The sequence below is a fragment of the Nuphar pumila genome, chromosome 3 (genome assembly GCF_984573655.1).
Source record: "Nuphar pumila chromosome 3, dmNupPumi1.hap1.1, whole genome shotgun sequence".
NCBI classification, from domain to species: Eukaryota; Viridiplantae; Streptophyta; class Magnoliopsida; order Nymphaeales; family Nymphaeaceae; genus Nuphar; species Nuphar pumila.
Window position 1 is genome coordinate 3,345,324 of NC_143251.1, and position 20,717 is coordinate 3,366,040.

The 20,717-nt window shown below is 37.9% G+C and overlaps 1 protein-coding gene across 2 annotated transcripts; it reads left to right on the forward strand.

Moving 5' to 3' along the window:
- Positions 1–7,180: 7,180 nt before the first annotated feature.
- Positions 7,181–13,507, forward strand: LOC149841665 (uncharacterized). Of its 2 annotated transcripts, none has more exons than XM_090001108.1 (5): positions 7,181–8,083; positions 10,881–10,960; positions 11,037–11,301; positions 11,414–11,691; positions 12,962–13,507. In XM_090001108.1, the coding sequence occupies exons 1-4, from the start codon at positions 7,294–7,296 to the stop codon at positions 11,677–11,679; spliced, it is 1,401 nt and encodes a 466-aa protein (XP_089857234.1). In that variant the 5' UTR covers positions 7,181–7,293; the 3' UTR covers positions 11,680–11,691; positions 12,962–13,507. The 2 variants fall into 2 exon arrangements, with proteins under 2 accessions (XP_089857234.1, XP_089857233.1); XM_090001107.1 differs by having other exon boundaries at positions 12,993–13,507.
- Positions 13,508–20,717: the final 7,210 nt, after the last annotated feature.

A 20,717-nucleotide genomic window follows, 5' to 3' on the forward strand; every position in this document is an offset into this window, starting at 1 on the left:
CCGACAAGCTCCGTGTCGACGACCAGAGGACCTCCAGCGCCCGCTTCACGGAATAAATTGTCAACGAAGGAGTGAACGCGCTGGAGGGGGTAGAGGAGCGGCGTCGATGGGCCAACTGCGACCTTTTCGGGGTCGTAGTGGAGACGGGATCCGGTGAGTGAGAGGCGGGATGGGCGGTGGAGACTGGCGAGGGGCACCGCCGGGAGGAGGAGGACGGCACGGGCGAGAGGTAGTGGGAGTTGATCTCGCGAGCCTTTGGCCTCCGGGGGTCGACGCCATTGTCATGCTCGGAGGGTGCGAGAGGTGGCCGTTGCGCATCGTCAGAGGAAGGGCGGGGCTTCTGGTGTCCTGAGAAGTGCGTGGTGGTGGTGGTGGGGACCACAGGCACCATTATCAGCAAATCATGGTCGTAGGGATCTCCATGACCAATAAAACCTACAATTCCACCAATAAAAATGGAGGGAGGGAAAATTTCGAACGAGGGGAGGGAAAATTTTGCTCCTTAGTTTAAATAAAAAATTAACGACGGAATTAGCGAGGAAATTTTTTCATCTTTAATCCAGCGCTAATTAGCGAGGAAAAAATTTCCTCGCTAATTAGTATTTTTTTGTAGCGTTTTTGTGACAAAAAAATGTTGTCGCTAATCCATCGCTAATTAACGATGGATTTAGCGAAGAAGATATTTTTGTCGCTAATTTTGTAAATATTTTGAATGTTAGCGACAAATAGTTTTCTCTCGCTAATCCGACGACGAAAAAAATCCGTCATAAATTTATGTCGCTAATTAGCATTTTTCTTGTAGTGAAATAGGAAAATTAATTGGCCTCATGTGGTTTGTTGCATTGTCACTAGTGAGCTTAAATTTTGTCTTTTTTCAACAAGTTGCATTGCCACTAGTGAGCCTAAATTGTCATAATCTCTCTCATGTAAGCATGCTTAGAACATGTGATGCAAGTCTAATTTGTTTCAAAATATATATTTAAAGGCTCATACATGCATATACTCGATGAATTATCATATGTATGTATGTATGTATGTGTATATATATATATATATGTATATATATATATATATATATATATATATATATATATATATATATATATATATAATCCAGTTCAAGATCCATATTCGGGGCAAAAATATAATTTGAGATCCTTATTTGAAGCAAAAATCCATATTTAGGGCAAAAATCTCATTTGAAATTCATATTTGGGGCAAAAAATCATACTTCAGGCAACAATCCAATTCTAAATTCATATTCAGAGCAAAAAATCATGATTTTAGATATAATTTCATAATTGGATCCATATTCGGGCAAAAAACCATAATAAACTTGTTAAAACATGTAAAATAGTGGACGGATCAGGTCGTACGATCCAAAATAAAGTAATTCGACCCATTAACCATGACTGTCCAAGTTGTTTGCACATTGTCATCAAACAATTGGAACATAGCATTTGAGTACAGTCAAAACAAATGCTGAACTTGGAACCGTTGTTACCGAACAAACAGAACCACTGTTATGTTTTGTTCTTTTTGTTTATTTCGTTCAACCCTGGACAAACTAATGAACATACTTGTCCAAGACCAACACATCTTAGACTAGTCTGATCAAGACAACAGAGTTGCATATCCAGGGGTGTCTCTTCTGTCCCACCAAAGTGAGACTCAAGTAAGGGTGTTAACCTGCCCGGTTTACCCAGACTCCACCCGAATCAAACCCTATCAGGTTTGGGTATGGTGATAAATAAGAAAACTTGATTAAGACCCGGGTCTGGACCCAAAGGTCCGATTAATACATGGACCCATGTATAGTTTGTAAAATTTTATACCAGACCTGAACCCAACCTGAGTTTCGATTAAGACCTGTAAATTTTCAATTTAAAAATAGTAAAAAAATATGGTTTTATCGGGTATGATTCAGGTTTGGTTCATGTAGTTCTTATCGGGTCCAGGTATGGTTTTTCTTATAGTAGACCCGATTAGACCTGGGTTCGGACTTGATACCATACCCAAAATTCTGGTTCCACTGGGGTCCGAACCAAACCCGACCCATTGAGACACCTATACTCAAGGGATTGTTCCATACCATTTTGGCAGGACAAAGATTTCGGTTTTTGATGGGCTTCGTGGAGCCCACAACTTTTTGAAATCCCAGCGATTAAACACGCCTTAAAATTTATGTTTGATGGATGCAATTAAATTTTTTATATAAAATTTATGCATATAATTAAGGATGCAAATGGATCAGATCCGGAGTAGCAAAATACATGAGGAGTTTGATCTTGAACAGCCAAAAATTGCAAAACCCTCATCCCTACATATAATAATTAACAAGTGACGCCTAGTGTAAATAATAACAATTGATGCAGTAAACCCATCCGTCATTTTTTACATCCATGTCAAATGATGCTAATGGAATTTTCTTGATGAAGAGAAAACTACCAATATGTAAAAAATTGTTTGCTCAAGAAAATTTTAAGAAAACATTAACATAACTAAAATTTTAAAAAACACATGAAAGTACTAAATTAAACAAATATAATAAAATATGAAAACTAGAGAAGGTGTTGATGCTAATATTATTGTTAATGAAAATCTCACACATTCCAATATTTTATTAGCTTTTAAAAACAACATGATAAAACCACTGTATTTTCAAATTGTTGTTGATATTTGTTAATATACTTTACAATGTTGTATTGTTTCATATGGGTTAGTTTAACTATAAGTCTTTTATTTAAGGTTAGCAACGCTTAATTGATTAAAATAGCCAAAACACCATAAAAAGTGCTGGCATTTTTTACAATATGCATTTGATTTGGGGATAATTTAAGTATTTCGTTTTAGAGGGAAAGATAAGCCAAATACAATTTAGAAAAAGCAACAAAGATAACTTTGTAATTTTATTTTGGAAAGTAGACAATAACATTTTAACCAAAAACGAATAAATTTTTTTAAAATGTCGAGTGTTCGTCTTTTCAATTAGTTGAGCATTGCTAACATAAACATTAATGGTTTAGATTTTGATTAATCCTTTTTATATTTGCTAACATACTATTTGTTCAATACGTTCAAAACACAACTGGGAATACATTTCTATTATAATTTTGGAGAATCGCTGCTATAGATCAACCTTTTTTTAATGACGAGAAAACCCTCACCGAAGACTAGAATCTAGATTGCTTAATGGGCCCACCCTCCAGTGAAGTAAAACCCCAGGATAAGGACACAACACAAGCGAGAGTTGTGTGCAGTTCTGATTCACCAATACAATGAAATAGCAACACTTAATTTAATTGCAATAGGGTGGGTGGATATGCGAGAAATATTGTGCGAGAAATATTGTGATATCTTGCGGTTATTCTGAGAAATAACATTATTCTCAAGAGCAGTACAATTATTTTTCTTATTTTAAATAATGGTTGATCTGTTGCAACTAAATTGAGTTTTGCTATTTCATTGTACAGGTGAATCTCAGTTTCTTTGAAAAAAAATAAAGTTTTGCTAAAATGGTGTTTTATTAAAAATGTAAAATCATCATAAATAACACCAAATTCAGGAAGAAATCAGGTGGGTAGGTATGTAAGAAATATTACAATATCTTGCAGGTATTATGTAAAGTAGCATTATTCTCACGGTCAATCTCCATAAAATATATTGTTTGGTGGGCGTTCAAATAGGTGCTATTTGGGGGTGTGACCGTTGAATGAGTTCATACAGTATTGTTCTATAGATAATCGGGCTGCAAAGATATGGGCTGGATCTTATCTGATCCGTATCTAAATCTGAATTTTGTGCATTTGTTCCAAATCCGAGTCCTACTTTGAAGAACATTAGATAATATAAGATTGAATCCTGGTCGAGAATATACTGGATCCGCTAAAAGAGGATAAAAAGCAAGGCTTTTGCATGCAAATTGTTTAAATGTATCGGATTATATATTAACCCAAGCATCAATCTTTTTATGAGGGAAACCCAAGCATAGATCTGAAATAAGATACTGATCCGAATTTGAAGATGATCTAAATGTGTAAATTCGAATCAAAATTTGAATATCTTTTGGTCCAACTTTAATGATTCATATCCAGAATAAAATGTTGGATTTGGATGAAAGACCCGACTAATCCCGATCCGTCTGCACCGCTAATTCAACACCTATTCCTTTCTAGAAAGTAGGGTTGAATTGAACGGCTCCAAGAACAACCTTTCTCAGAATACACCCCAGAAAATATACTTTTCTGTGGGTGAAAGTCAACTGTCTTTTGGGGCCTTCACAAGACCAACCTGAACCAGAAAAAGATTGGTTCATTTTTTTGAACCAGAAAAAGATTGGTTCATTTTTTTCATGGGTCCAAGAGACAAAAATGTGCACACTCTAGGATAATGGTATTTTAGATTCAGCATTACCATCGCTGGCTCAAAAAAAAAGAAAAAGAAGGGGGGCTAGTGGGTGTGGTGGGCAACTGCTGAGCAGCTCGATGGGTCAAACCGACCCGGTTTGCATGGGCCATGTTTGGGCCAAGGTTTTAGGCCCAGTCCCGTTAGGTACCGGACTGAAATCTAGCATGTTATATACGTGGGGCGTGCCTTGGCTGACCCACGGGCTGGCTCATGGACCAGAGTTATCTATTATTTTTAATAATATAAAAAAATAGCTATTGCATTGTAATTACTATTTACTTAATTAGTTACGTTAATTTTATAAAAACTAAGAAGGTGCATGAGAAGTTGAGAACTTTTTAATTATTACTATTTACAAATAGATTTGGGTCGGGTCAGGCCGGACCCGATCCGCTTCATATTGACCCAATGGGCTCAGCCATCTACAATGCCCACCCTTACATGAAGAGACATAAATGATCCAGGACATATACAAAGGCCCACAGAACTTCAAGGATAAGGGAAAAACTGCAATTGTAATGTACTTTTGAAGCACGGAAGGTATAGCAATAATAGACGGCCGAAAAGGAGAAAAACTTGACACCAAAATCTAAATTGATCACAAATTTATTCGTCCAGCAAGAGCACGAAGGGTGGAATAACAGACTTCCAATTGGTATATTTCAGACCTTTGTAGATGAAGAAATTTACCAAAATGCACATGGCTTTCATGTTTTTTTCAACATGGTCAATTTAGTAAGAATCAACACCATGATCATGTGATTTCGATAAAAAAAATGATATTTGAAATCTCAAAATTTTATAAAGATTTTAGGCCGTTGATTTTTTTTAACCTTCTAAAAACGCACCCATGTATCCGAATCAAATACTCAGTGACCTGATCTCTATAAAATCAAGTATGTAGCATGTTTGCATATCACATCTATACGTTTAGAATTTTAAAATAAAACAAAAAAAACCATGAAAAACTAGCTCTTTCTTTATATATATATATATCATCAAGCCTTATCCCAACTACATGTGATCGGTTTTACTAGTTTTATTTCTTAATTCTTGTCGATCTAGAGTTAAAATTTCGGTCACTTTATAATCTTTTCATCTCTCTCTCTCTCTCTCTCTCTCTCTCTCTATATATATATATATATATATATATATATATATATATATATATATGTGTGTGTGTGTGTGTGTGTCTTGTGAAAATTCTCAATTTGATATCCTAGAAATCAAAGATTTTAGAAAAATCTACAAAAGTATGCTTAACTTTTGGCTTATTTAAAAATACGTGCCTAAATTTTAAAAAATATTACAAATACACGAGTAGTTAACAAAACAATTATCAAAAATTAAAAGTTAAAGTGATCAATTTTGAAGGTTTTTTCAGAGGGTTTTCCCTTAGCCTTGCCCTGCCCACCTTCCCCTAAAAAAGAAAATCAATTCTAGTTACTAACGGTGACCTCCAGCTTGGCAAGCTGGGGACATTGCTTGTCCTAAGCCCATCTTTATGGCATGTTTTGGCGTCTGTATATGCTTTTGAATGCATAAATAAATATAACTTTTTTTCCTCTGTAAAAAAAGTTACTAACGGTAATTACTGGAAAATTTCCATGAAAAATCGTTCACTGGAAAATCAGGGGTAAGAAAAGGAGGGAGGATCAGGTAATTACTGGCATGTAATTGCAAATTTTTACTCTGGTCACCTTTCATCATTGCTTGAGTGGTACAGTTGACAGACTGTATCTCAAAGATGAAGGGTGATCAGGTGCAGCAGCACAAGTATGCAATCACATTGGGACTTGATTTTTGCTTGAAAAAGGAAGCTAAACTTTTTTTTTTAAAGCACGCTGGGGTTAGACATACCTCTACCAGCTATAAAATCATACTATTGGGCTGCAACGTCCCAACACAAGGTGACGTGCACTAGCAGGTTTTACCAGAAAACGAGCCCCCGTTGGTTGAAAAAAAGAAGGAAAAGTGAAACTTACCAAGCATACTTGCGTCGTTTACTTGGGTGACATGGGATAAAAATCATATTATAACCAACAAGAAAAAGGCGACTAAATTCGTTGCTTTCTTTTGCCATATGTCAGGCACAGTTCAGTCGTTCCATAATTTTCTACAACTAAAGGGGCAATTGGATGAGCATGGTTTTGATGTGGGTCTCTTCCTCGCTGAGGAAACAACGAGGAAACCGCGGGTGGCAGAGTTGGTTTCCAGTGTTGGATCAAAATGGTGTCAACGTTTGGAAGAGATTATATTCAAAACTCTTCACGTCGACTGTGAATCCTTTCTTTATCTTTTTGTAGCCTGTCATCGTTTTGTTTATTCAATTGTCTCCGTCACCAATTTGAACGTTTCTTCCCGAGACTGAATGATTGTCTCTCTCTCTCCCCCATAACCTCTGCCTGGAAAGAAGTCAAAAATCCGTGTACTTGTGCTTCGCGATGGGTGAAAATATGGTTTTTGCTGTTCGTTGAATGGTGGGTGCCGTTTTTGACCCATTCGACGTGGGCTTTTCATTATCCGATTAGAGGAGGGAGATGTGCGGATTGTTCTTTCGGAATTATACAGATTTTTGACGTTGGTGTTGCGAAAAGGATTGATTTTTGGTGGTTGGATCGTGAATGTTGAGTGTTTTACCGGTTCAATAAGAAGAAACGAAAATTTGGCGCTTGAGAAATAATGGATCGTTGATAGATTCTCGAATTGAATAAAAGAGAGTAGCATTTCCGGGAAACAATGGAGTGTCGATAGTTTTTCGAATCGAATCAAAGCGAAAGCAGCATTTCCGGGAAATAATGGGGTGTCGCTAGATTTTCGAATTGAATCGAAGAGAGAGCGGCATTCGAGTTTTTCCTCATTCGGGGACTCGAGTTTCACTTGTCGATGGAGCAGGTCACGAATGGAGATACAGAGGAGATGGGGAGAGCGGCTCCTTTCGTCTCCTTCTCTATTAGGGAAGCGCGTATCCGCTGCACCAACTTCCCCGGCGCGGTGAGGCAGAAGGCCTACCATTTCGATGGGTTGGGCAACTGCTTTTCCAAGGAGTGGGATCTCGTCGGAGGCCGGGGAAAGGAGTTCTGTTGGTACCATGTAGAACTCCCCAAGGAGAACCAGAAGCTCGCATTGTCCGCACAGTATCTGATCGACGTTCTATGCCCGCCGCTGAAGCTCCAAGACATCCTCGCACTGGTTAGCAATGGACCCTTCTGCGGATACGTCGACGGCGCTCTGGTTTTTCGCGTTAATTCCGCCGGGCCGGCGACCAGCAAGTTCACTCACCGGCTCGCCGCAAGGGTGACGGAGAATTCGGTCATTACCGTTTCCCTTGGCCGTGTTCCTAGATTGGGATTCAAGCGGATGGAGAAGTCGCTCTTGTATGAGATTCCCAGAGTGGAGAACCCCAATTTAATTTATGATGAGATGAAGGCCGGATCGAGCCTCACTGTGATTCCGGAGAACGGGCTCGAATCGGAGTCCAGTGTGACTGTGATCAAGGAGCACGTTCTCGAGTTTCTGTTGACGATGAACCACTCCGAAGAGGCCGATAATCCGGTGCCAACGACGGTAGCGAACCTTATTGTTCATATTGTTGACACCCACATGGATCAGTTGCAGGATATAGTGACCACGCTCGAGTTGGAATTGGACGCCGTCGAGCTCGAATTGGATAAAGGTGAGTTCCTTGTTGCCATTGGAACTGGAATTAGATCTTGCAATTACCTCTTTCGAGCATGTAAATCTTTGGCTACTTTCTTTGGGCAATTGTTGATTGTTACCAGCCGCGACGTTTCTTCTGTTATTGTATCTATCGATGCACTTGAGTCTGGAATGCAACACATGCCTATCTGGTAGTTGGTTCCGTGCAGTTGTCCCTTGGAGGTCACAGGGATCTCATTCATTGATTTGGTTAGAATTTAGAACAAAAAAACCTGTCAGTTTGCAGCATAAATTTCCCTTCGCGTTTAATTTTTTTTAGTAACTTTGTGTTTAAATTTTATCTCATCAGATTCCAAAGTGGAAAAGATATGCCTAAATATGGTGGATAGATCATTATCCCTTTTCTTGGCTATCTGTTGATAGGTCTTTTATGTGAGAACTTGGAAGAATCTGCCATCCTAGACAGAACGTTGCTAGTATTTTCTTTTTCTTTTTTTTTGGTCGGAAGAAACTTTTAGCCGTTTTACAACAACAAAAGCAAAAGGAGTCTTGTGTAAGCCTGTATCAAAGAATTTGATATTATGATTAAAAGTCTGTTTCTTCTCGATGGGAAGAGCAAGTTTCTTCTTGAGAGAGCTTTCATGCAAACCATTTTGAGCTAATGCACGTATGCGTTCTGTTTCTGTCAACATTAATGATGCAGATTATACTTATTGTGATCCATCCTCTTTCATTGAATGCGACATGTTATAACTTTCCATATTACTGTGAAGATTTTACTGCTGTCCAGATCTACTGAACTTTTGAAAGTAGAAACTCAGGTTTGCATCCTCAGGACTGCAATCTTTATCTTTGACTGTGAATTATGACTTTAGCATAATTTTTTAAGCCTAGGATGGATTTGGACAATTGCAAAGAGGATCACAGGGTTAATGGTTAGTTTAACTTAAAGTTGGACAGGCAGAAAACTATCTCAGAAATATTTCCTATAAAGATCTTGTTAAGCCTTGACTAGTGTTGCAAAACAGCTTATCTAAATTGGGAAAAATGAATCAATTAATAGCTCTTGAATATATTTAGAGTTAGAAGCTGGCTTGGTGTCAAGTTCAGTTAACCTCAGCCCCTTGGTTGGCGGTTCTAAGTATTTTGTTACTTAGTACCCTGAACATGATTATTTATGGAACCTTGCTATGGTTTTTGGTACAGATTGTATTGGTTCCGTTAGTTCCATGGAAGCAATGAATCAGCATTGCGGTGCTTGATATTGCTATCGTATAGTTTGTGACAAAGGTTGAGCTAGTGAGCCTAATGTAGCTCCACAGTTACTGATATCTCAGTATGAACAAACCAAACCCATTCTTGGCATATCTAACATACCTGCTAGGCAATGCTAACTTCTTACTGCTTCAACCACTTGCCTCATAGATAGTCTATGCCATACTGCATCAGAACTGACCAGTTCTTGTGTTTAGGTCTCATCATTTACTTATATTTTAACAAAACGATTGAATCCTCATGAGAATCTGACTCACAATTTCAAAGTGCTTTTAAAGTCCAAACATGCCCTTACTTTACATTGTATTTATGCTTGGGTCATGCCTTTCTTCAATGATGGTCACTGGATTCAATTATGTGCTAGTGAGGGATACAGTGCCTATTTAGTTTGTAATGAGACTGTTCCATCTACTACAATATCCAACAGTTGTTATGAGGTTGGATATTAATCAGCTGAACAAGTTCCTATGTGGCACCTTCACAGAGAGTTTATATAAGAAGCATACTTCCGGTTGTAGACAGAACACTGTCTGGAGTGAACATGCCCCCAAAACAAAAGAGCACCACAGTACATGCTGGAGTATCTCGTTTTTAAGAATAGATAAATCTTGGTCTTTCGAGGGATTGCCCTCTTTCCTGAACTATTTTCATTGCAGATCTAGCCACTGCCCATTGGATCATCGAGCATGGGTTTTTGCTTATGAGTTATGATACTTGTGAAGCTTAAGGCTAACTGTATGATAAAGACGGGTCTAAATAATTCTTCTCATATTCATCTGAGTGGGCATTGCATGATTGGATCTTATTTGAAGGATCTGTGTCTGAAAATATTGTGTTGGATTTGGATTGGATATCTGACCAAACCTGTTCCATTTGCATCCCCATGCTTCACTTTTTCATAGTCTATGCTAATTCCTCCTCTCTTTTACATGCATATATGCATGCTCAAAATCAAGTTCTATGAAAGTAAATTGATACATGCATATACATATACAATGAGCTGTTAACCTCCATGGCTTTTTGTGTATAACAAACTCACCATAAATTTTCACATGATAACAAATTTAAATTGACATGATTAATTGTCACAAACATGGTACTTTAAAAAAGAAATGTCACAAACATGGGCATTTTTAAAGGAAAAAATGAGAGAATTGAACTCCTGCATCAAGTTTGACTTATAAGATAAAGTAGTGATTTTTTTTCTTTCTAAATTTTTAAGAGAACTGATCAAATTCCTATATGATTTGCGCCCCTGTCATAAGTCCAAAGGTCTACCATCGGTTTGAAAGCACCCACATGAAAGTTAATGCATGAAATCATGGTGACTTACAAGAATCCCCAACATAAGAAAGGGCAAAACCACATATAATCAAATCTTCTCCTTAAATGGGAAAAAAGTGAAGTAGGAATCAAAACTATGGAAGTTCATTTCTCCTAGTTGAGACATACCTTTCTATATATTTTCTTCAGTTGCTCATCCTTTCTAATTAATATTATCTGTTACTATTGACATGGAATGAATATCTTTGCTGCAGGTGGCTATGCACTGAAGAAACAGATGCTGGATGACAAAAGATTTCCTAAAATGCACTTAAATTTGCAGCGACTCCTACAGGTATTCCTCAAAATGTTTTTTGTTCTATCTTAACCTTGTTCTGAATAGTTGATTAACACCCATGGTAATAAAATAGGTGATTGCTCACGGGGAGCAAGTTTTTCCTCGTGTGAGAGAGAAGTGTGCTACAAAGAGTTGGTGTGCTAGTGAAGATGTTGGAGCCCTTGAAGAACTGATTGGCCGACTCAGGAGGCTAAAAGAAAATGCGGGCTTTATAACCAATCGTGTTACAGCTATTCAGGCTAGTCTAGATAGTTGGCAATCAGAACAAATCAACCGAAAGCTTTACTATCTTTCTTTTCTCTCGCTTATATTTCTTCCTTTATCAGTTGTTACTGGAGGTATGGCATAATTGTCTCAAAGAACTCTACGGTACTAGCATCAAGTAAAATTATTCAGAAAGCTAGAGCTAATATCCATTCTCCTAATACTTATCTTTTGATGTACTTACAGTCTTTGGGATGAATGTTGGAGGGTTACCATGGACGTTGCAGAGAGACCCTACTATAAAAGATGGGTTTCACAATGTTTTATTACTGTGCTTTGTATTAGTTCTGCTTTTACTATTGTGCTTCAGTACACCATATATCTATTCCCACATCTCTGGATGGAGACGACGGAGAACATTGAGAAGGAGCTTGTCTATGAACTCAAAATCCTTCTCAATGAGAAGCATTCCTGGTGGTGGGTTTCAAGGAGGAGGCTATGTTCGTGTGTGACACTTTTCGAAGGTCTCTCTCTCTCTCATACACACACATTTGTGGTCCTGCTCTTTATGTGATGCATGTTGGTTCTTGATGTGGTTATCATGTGACACAGCATCAGGATACAATGATCAACCAAAATCTGTCAAAATCTACATTTGCATGCAACTTGTATAGCATAAAGTGAGACACATACAAGCCCCATGGTGGCCAAATACTGATACTATAACTTATAATAGTTGAAACTTTATATTTATAATGGAAATTATTATTTAGAAACCAGAAACATATCAGTTCTTGTGCACACAAACACAAAAATGTTATAAATATTTGAGATGTTGATGACAGCTCAAATCAAAATTTATAATGAGTGATTATCTGGAAAAGCATAAACATGCCAGTATGTGTATGTGTACATAATGCATGCACTTGCACACATATATACATATATACTACCATGACTTTCGCACTCTTCAAACATCTGTTGTATGTGCATGTGGACATGCATGTATACACACAAAAGTGTTAACGAATTGCTTGAGCCTGATCATTACTGAATTATGCATTCTTAATTTCCTTCAGAAATACTGCTGTACATAATTATGCAATAGAGAAAATCAAGGAAGAACATGTTTAAGCAAAATGAAAATGGTATTTTTTTTTCATGGGGAGCGGAAAAACTGCTTCTGGAATCAGACTTCATCCTGCTAGTCTTTAGCCTGCCATACCTATGGTCGGCGTCCTGGTGGTGTAAAACTAGGGTTGCAAGCAGTTCGGATTCAGGATGCTGCCTTTGTAAATTTTGGCTGTTCCAGATCCGACTCCCCAATGTATTTTATGATCCAAAATCCGAACTGTTTGCATCCCTATGTAAAACCATGGTGTACTCCCCTCGACCCCCAAGAAGAGCCACCATGATTTGCCTTGCGGAAGGGTGCCCACATGGGGACACGAACTTGGGATAGGGGGAAAGCTCCCTGTCCCCAAGACCAAGGCCAAGTGGGCAAACCATTGGGGTCTTCAAAATGAAAATGATGTTGATAGTTGATACTCAGAAATTATGCACACAATGTTAGTTATCATGAGATCTATCAGAGTGTTCACTTGGTTGACTCATTCAATGAAATTTTCTTGCCATGAGACAATCCTGTCTGCATAACCTCTGGGAAATTCTTCATGCACATGAACATGCAACATTTTATATATATATATATGTGTGTGTGTGTGTGTGTGTGTGTGTGTGTGTGTGTGTGTGTGTGTGGAGAGACAGAAAGTGAGTGATATTGTATTGTGGCAGGCTTTCAGAACTGATCTTTTCCATCAAACAGGATTTATTCTGTTTGGATGCACTGACCTACACCAGCTCCTAAGTACATTCTGGTCGTTTTCTTCTGGATGACCTTGAAAACCTTGGAACATAATGTGCTGATTACAGACGTGCTGCATGGTCGGTTGAGGCTTCTGTAGAGAACTTCTGGGAGTCATTGCATGGTCGAAGTGTGAAATTGTGACGATGTACTGCATGGTTGGTGGCACCTTCTCTAGAACTTCTGGGAGCTGTTGCATAGTAGAAGCGGATGAATGTACATCAGTAACTGAAATTGCTAAACATGTTTCTAATTTTACTTTGGTGATCTGACTGAAGGCTGCAGTTGGCATAGCAGAGGCTGCAGACCACTTCTATTTGTTGATAAAATGCAGTGGTAACATCTTCCAGCATGCTAACACCGAATTTGTAATTGGATGATGACTTATTCGTTTGTTAACAGGTTTAGTTACATTCAGATTTGTATGGCAGTTGAAACTAATGAAATGAGCAGTGTAGCCGAGATTAGTCGATGAATTGCGATCTGCTCAAGAGATGGCTATGCCGACGCCAACTCAGTGATGAGTTGGCTATACTAAAGCCGATATATTGCCTGCCCAGAGGAAGGTTTCCGCTTGATTCTAAGTTGGAAGAGGTGCGTTAATGACGGTGGATGAGAGAAAGAGCTCCTCGTAGTGTCAACTTGTTTTAATTAAAAAAAAGTAATTTGAATTAAAAAGTATGTTATTTTATGAGATAGTAATAAAATTCAAAATTTTAATTTGTCAATAAAAATAGATAATATCATAGTGACAAACGTTTTAAACGGCAATTTCTCGTTTCTCAAAAACTCACAAGAAATTGAATTCTTTTTATAAATCTTGCATTTTTTGGCAAAATCTCGGCAATAAAAAAATAAATTAAAAAATATAAAATTTATTTTTTAAGAAAATATTAATAAAAAATATTTAAAAATAAAAATACACATTTTTTGTGATAAATAGCAATTTAAAATGTAAATATTGCATTTAAGTCGTGGTATTTATGTTTTTTCATAAATCTCACAAGATTTTGAAAATCTTGTGAGAAATTGCCGTTTTAAACTTTCAGGCAATTTTTTGCAATATTATCACGAAATTTTCATAAATCTCGCGATATTTGTCACTATGGATAATATCTATAATATAATGAACAATGAAAGTATTTTATGTATATTTATTTTTTTATAAGATAATATTCATTTATTATGTTAAACAATGAAGTAAAATATTTATTTTCTTAGAATCTATTAAGCTATATATTCTGTTTAAATTCCATAAATTTCAGCGTCGTTATTATCATAGATTTTATAGGCTGATCGCTTTTATATATGTATGTAAGTGTAGCAGATTAACAAAATTTTAATATATAATTAGGATATTATCATGCTATCAATTTTAAGAGCATGACTAGCTAGATAAACTCTCACTTATTTTTATTTTTTTTATTATTTATAATGTATTAATATAAAATTTATTGTTTTACTGATTAATCATGATTTTTACGCTTTTGCCGATTAATCCTAACTTGACAAGGAATTTTCATGCCAAAGTTAACCGATTTCTTTCCCGATTAATCACTATTTGCCGAGGAAGGCAAACCCTGAGGAGTTGCCATGGACGAGTTTGGCTACTATGGAAATTAGTATCTCCAACAATTTGGCACATTGAGTATGGAATTAAGCTTCAATGAAGTTTTTAAAGTTTTACTTGAGAAAATTAGAAAAAAAATTTGAAAATTTGAGCAGGAAATTTTATAAATACCCACCAAACTTTTGTTTCTAATTCATGTGCACACCAAAAGTTTGGGAGTTGGAAATTTCCCACCAAAGTTTTCTTATTGTTTAATCAAATTTTCCTCATCATAAACTGTCACTGAGTTGTCCTTGGGTTAATACAAACTCATATTTTTAAGTTACCATTTTATTCCTACGAACGGGGCCTCCAACCATTTAGTAGGAGCAAAAGTCACCATGTGATGGGACGTTCCAATGATATATGGGTGGTTGCATAACTTCCTGGTAGTATGAACCCGACAAATATAGTGAGATTCGCAAGATTTTCAAAATATCGTGAGATTTATGAAAAAACATAAATACCGTGATTTAAACATGATATTTACATTTTAAATGACTATTTATCATGAAAAAACCATGTATTTTTATTTTTAAATAATTTTTATGAATATTTCTTCTAATTTTTTATATAATTTTTAATTTATTTTTTTATTGACAAGATTTTGCCCAAAAAAATGTGACATTTATGAAAATTTTAAAATTTCTCACGAGTTTTTTAAAATGAGATTTTGCCAAAAAAAATGTTTGTCACTATGGTATGAACATGCATCTTCATGTTCGGGTTGCCTTAAAAGCTGTTTGTAAAAGGAGAGGGCCCTAATTCCCCATCTCTATTGTGGAAAAAGTTACCATTTTAGACCTACCACATGTGAGCTGCATGTATTTTATGCATTTAATGTCTGTTTTATAGAGAAGTTTAAATTCCAGCAAGCCAATCAACCCAATATAGATCTGACATGCTGACAGCACAATCGAGTCTAAGTTTGAGAACTTGAAAAGTCATATATGGTCGGGTATGGTTTTCTCAACTGACCCAACAAATATCCAAACCCAAACCCATTTGCTAATTATATGGCTGGATCACCACCTTCCAATGGTGTTGATCCGTATCAAATGATTCATCTTGGTCATTTTAATAAATATATAACAGAATTTATTTAAAGAAACCAAATTGGGTGTTATTTGATTAACCCAGTTAAAAACTTTGGTGGAAAATTGCAAGCTCCCAAAAAAGTTTAGGGGTTATTTGAAAATTTTCCTTAACAAAATAAAAAGCATCATATTGCTACGCTGCTGGACAATTGCCTGTACTCTTTTTACCAGAATGTTGATGGTATTAAAGATGCTGTTAAATTGCTAATGATAGATAAGATTATATCGCCCTGAGTTCTTTCTACTTGTTTACTAAAATTGAGTTTACTTTCTTTAAAAATAAAAAAGATAGATAGGATTATACAGATGCTCTCTAGATTAGCTAGTCGTAAACTGATACTGTCTGCATTGGCCAGTTGTTGATATTAAAGATTATGGAAGTGGTGATAGTGAGGAATGATCATAACACCACCATATCTGAAAGCTTGTTCTTTGCACAGAAATGTGTGATGCATATGTTATCATGCTATCAAGCCACAAAGAGAGAGAGAGAGAGAGAGAGAGAGAGAGAGAGAGAGAGAGAGAGAGAGAGAGGATAGGGTTTGAGTGGCTGTTTGAAGCCGAAGGCACACGTGACTTGCTTGACATCTGAGCTCTATCTGAACCTCAGTGTTTGGATTACGCTTAGGAGATGAGGTAGGGATTCAAATAAACGTCTGTCTCACATTTATTTATTTATTTATTTATTTTGATAGGCAAGCTAGTGGTAATCCTGTGGGATTCGAACCCGCGACCACTCGGTTATGATTGTGTGACCCAACCATCCAGCTAGCTATCTCATTCGACCCCACATTTACTTGAATTTTGGATCGGATGTAGCATTGAGTTTTCACCAAGACTGGCTTGGCTTGTTTGCTCGCATGGCTAAGCTTGGCACGGTACTGGTCTGAGTCCAAACTACCACACGATCACTGGTTGAATGAAATGATGCGGGTATCTTGCTTGAGCTCATTATTAGCCTGTCTGTTCCTGAGTTTATACCGACCCTCTGAATTCAAATCCATTTAGCCAACATCCAATTAGTCGAATATGATATTGGCCACATCCGATCCAAATCCAAACCATTTACATCCCAAAGCTCAAGCACTTTACCATTGCACCAAGAAATAACTCTCTCTCTTGTAATGGTTGGATTGGCATCTATCAAGTGGATGCCTGTTTCTTGGATGGGATTCAGGTGGGGCCCAAATTAAGTTCAGTGGCCCAAGTTAGCCGAGTTCATGCATTGTACGGATGAGTAGGGTTGCCAATGGGTCAGGTTTGACCCTGACCCGTCCCGTACCAAACCCTATGGGGTTAGGGTTTGGTGATAAATAAGAAGGTTCTAATAGAATCCAGGTCAGACAGAAAGGGCCTGATTAATATATGAAGCCAGGTATGGTTTGTGAACTTTCATACCAGACTCGGGCCCAACCCGAGTTCTGACTAAGATCTGCATTTTTTCAATGTAAAAAGGATAAAAAATATAAATTTACCAGGTATGGTCCGGTCTGATTCATGTAATCCTTATAGGATTCGGGTATGGTTTCTCTTATGGTGAGTTCGATTGGACCCAGATCCACACCTAGTACCAGCATCTCAAATCAAGTCTGGGTCTGATTCTACCTGGGTCCGAACCAAACCCGACCCATTGACAACCCTACCGGTGAGCCATGCTAACATCCAAGAGGGGTGAGTGGGGCTCGGATAGTGACTGGTTCACCTTAAACCAACCAACCAGGAGCCAAGGGACACGATGCCCACGACAGTGCCTACCCATCGTCCATTTGTTTCTTCTCAAAGGGTACATATGCAATTTGGTTTCTAGAGATATGGGGTGCACTGTAACAAATGAAATCCACCTAACCAAATACGTTCCACAAATTTCAATAATACCCTTCCATTTCATACCTTCACATTTCCTTTTTTTTTTTTTTGATAGCCTTATTTGCTACTTATCTGGAGAAGACATTTCTTGTTGGTGGGAAATTGCAAGCTTCACATTTCCTTCTTGTATGGTTTTCTCAATGACTGATCCAACAACTTTCCAAACCCAAACCCATTTGTTAATTATATGGCTGGATCACCACCTTACAATGGTGTTGGTCCGTAGGACCATCAAATATGGATGGATTAAGGTCGACCCTGATCCAATGTTGATCCGACCTGTTGACAACCTAGAGAGAGAGAGAGAGAGAGAGAGAGAGAGAGAGAGAGAGAGAGAGAGAGAGAGACCTAAAAACTAGGTCACCTCATATGGGAAAGGTATATGGGTCGATTGAATCATCTTGCTCCTGGTCATTTTATTAAATATATAACAGAATTTATTTAAAGAAACTAAATGGGGTGCTATTTGATTAACCCAGTCATAAACTTTGGTGGGAAATTGCAAGCTCTCAAACTTTTGGTGTGAGACCAAAAGAGTTCAGTGGTTATTTGAAAATTTCCCTTAACAAAATAAAAAGCATCATATTGCTACGCTGCTGGAGAATTGCCTGTACTCTTTTTACCAGAATGTTGATGGTATTAAAGATGCTGTTAAATTGCTAATGATAGATAAGATTATATCGCCCTGAGTTCTTTCTACTTATTTAATAAAATTGAGTTTACTTTCTTTAAAAATAAAAAAGATAGATAGGATTATACGGATTAGCTAGTCGTAAACTGATACTGTCTGCATTGGCCAGTTGTTGATAGTAAAGATTATGGAAGTGGTGATAGTGAGGAATGATCATAACACCATCATATTTGTAAGCTTGTTTTTTGCACAGAAATGTGTGATGCATATGTTATCATGCTATCAAGCCACAAAGAGAGAGAGAGAGAGAGAAGATAGGGTTTGAGTGGCTGTTTGAAGCCGAAGGCACACGTGACTTGCTTGACATCTGAGCTCTATCTGAACCTCAGTGTTTGGATTACGCTTAGGAGATGAGGCAGGGATTCAAATAAACGTCTGTCTCACATTTATTTATTTATTTATTTTGATAGGCAAGCTGGTGGTAACCCTGTGGGATTCGAACCCACGACCACTCGGTTATGATTGTGTGACCCAACCATCCAGCTATCTCATTCGACCCCACCTTTACTCGAATTTTTCAGATGTAGCATCGAGTTTTCACCAAGACTGGCTTGGCTTGTTGGTTCGCATGGCTAACCTTGGCACGGTTCTGGTCTGAGTCCAAACTACCACACGATCACTGGTTTAATGAAATGATGTGGGTGTCTTGCTTGAGCTCATTATTTGCCTCTGTCTGTTCCTGAGTTTATACGGCCCTCTGAATTTGAATCCATTTAGCCAACATCCGATTATTTGAAAATGGTATTGGTCACATCCGATCCAAATCCAAACCATTTACATCCTTAAGCTCAAGCACTTTACCATTGCACCAAGAAATAACACTCTCTTGTAATGGTTGGATTGACATCTATCAACTGGATGCCTGTTTCTTGGATGGGATTCAGGTGGGGCCCGGATTGTCAATGGGTCAGGTTTGACCCAGACCCGACCCATACCAAACCCTATAGGGTCAAGGTTTGGTGATAAATAAGAAGGTTCTTATAGAATCCAGGTCGGACCGAAACGGCCCGGTTAATATATGAAGCCAGGTATGGTTTGTGAACTTTCATACCAGACTCGGGCCTAACCTGAGTTCCAACTAAGATCTGATTTTTTTTCAATGTAAAAAGAATAAAAATTATAAATTGACCAGGTATGGTCTGGTCTGATTCATGTAATCCTTATAGGATTCGGGTATGGTTTCTCTTATGGTGAGTTCGATTGGACCCGAATCCAGACCTAATACCAGCATCTCAAATCAGGTCTGGGTTTGATTCTACCTGGGTCCGAACCAAACCAAACCAAACCCATTGACAACCCTACCGATGAGCCATGCTAACATCCAAGAGGGTTGAGAGGGGCTAGGACAGTGACTGGTTCACCCTAAACCAACCAACCAGGAGCCAAGGGATACGACGCCCACGACAGTGCCTACCCATCGTCCATTTGCTTCTTCTCAAAGGGCACATATGCAATTTGGTTTCTAGAGATATGAGGTGCAGTGTAACAAATGAAATCCACCTAACCAAATACGTTCCACAAATTTCAATAATACCCTTCCATTTCATACCTTCACATTTCCTTTTTTTTGTTTATAGGCTTCACGTTTCCTTATTTGCTACTGATCTGGAGAAGACATTTCTTGTTTGATGTTTGGATAAAAGGAGGGGATTAGGAGTGAGCATCCTCTTCCACATCATTTTTTTTTTACACATAAGCTGGGGTTAGTCAGACCCCTACCAGTTTTTTTTATTTAATCTGGAAAACTTCTCCAGGTGCAGAGACCTAGCTGCGATGGCTCAGCCTGCCGTACTAATGATCTTTGTCCATGTCTGCATAAACTCTGAGAGCTTACCCCTCGACCTCAGAGAGTTGCCAAGCCTTAGCTTACGCAGGGGGTGACACCCATGGGATTTGAACCTAGAATGCCTGTCAAACGGTCTAGGCCTCATCCAACTATGCTACGCCCCTTGGGTCTAGACCCCCACCAGTTATACAACCATACCATTACCATTGGGACCCAACTCAAGGTGACGTGCCTACCAGACAACTGGAGCCCCTGTTGGTTCTTCCATATCACGTTGATAACTGCTTTCATAGGAAAGTTGAGAAGAGCAATTCAACTTATAATTGATTTTCCATGGAGAAATGTTTTTCATGTTTGATTAACCGTGAACTTTCTATTAAAAGCTTCTATTCTTAGGATTATGATAGTGCAATTTTGCGCCTCATGTTTAGATAAGGAGTTGGAAAAAATGTCTATTCTTTTGTCGAATTCTACCTCACCTCTACGTGGGAGCTGGTTGTTAGCGTAAGGGTCAAGAACATTGGCTAAAGTTGGTCAAATTCCTTCCATAAAGGCGTTGACAAGACATTTTTGGAGTTGGGAGGTGGTCTACCTTCATATTCTTTTGTAGAACAGAGTAGGCAAATACCCGATTCAA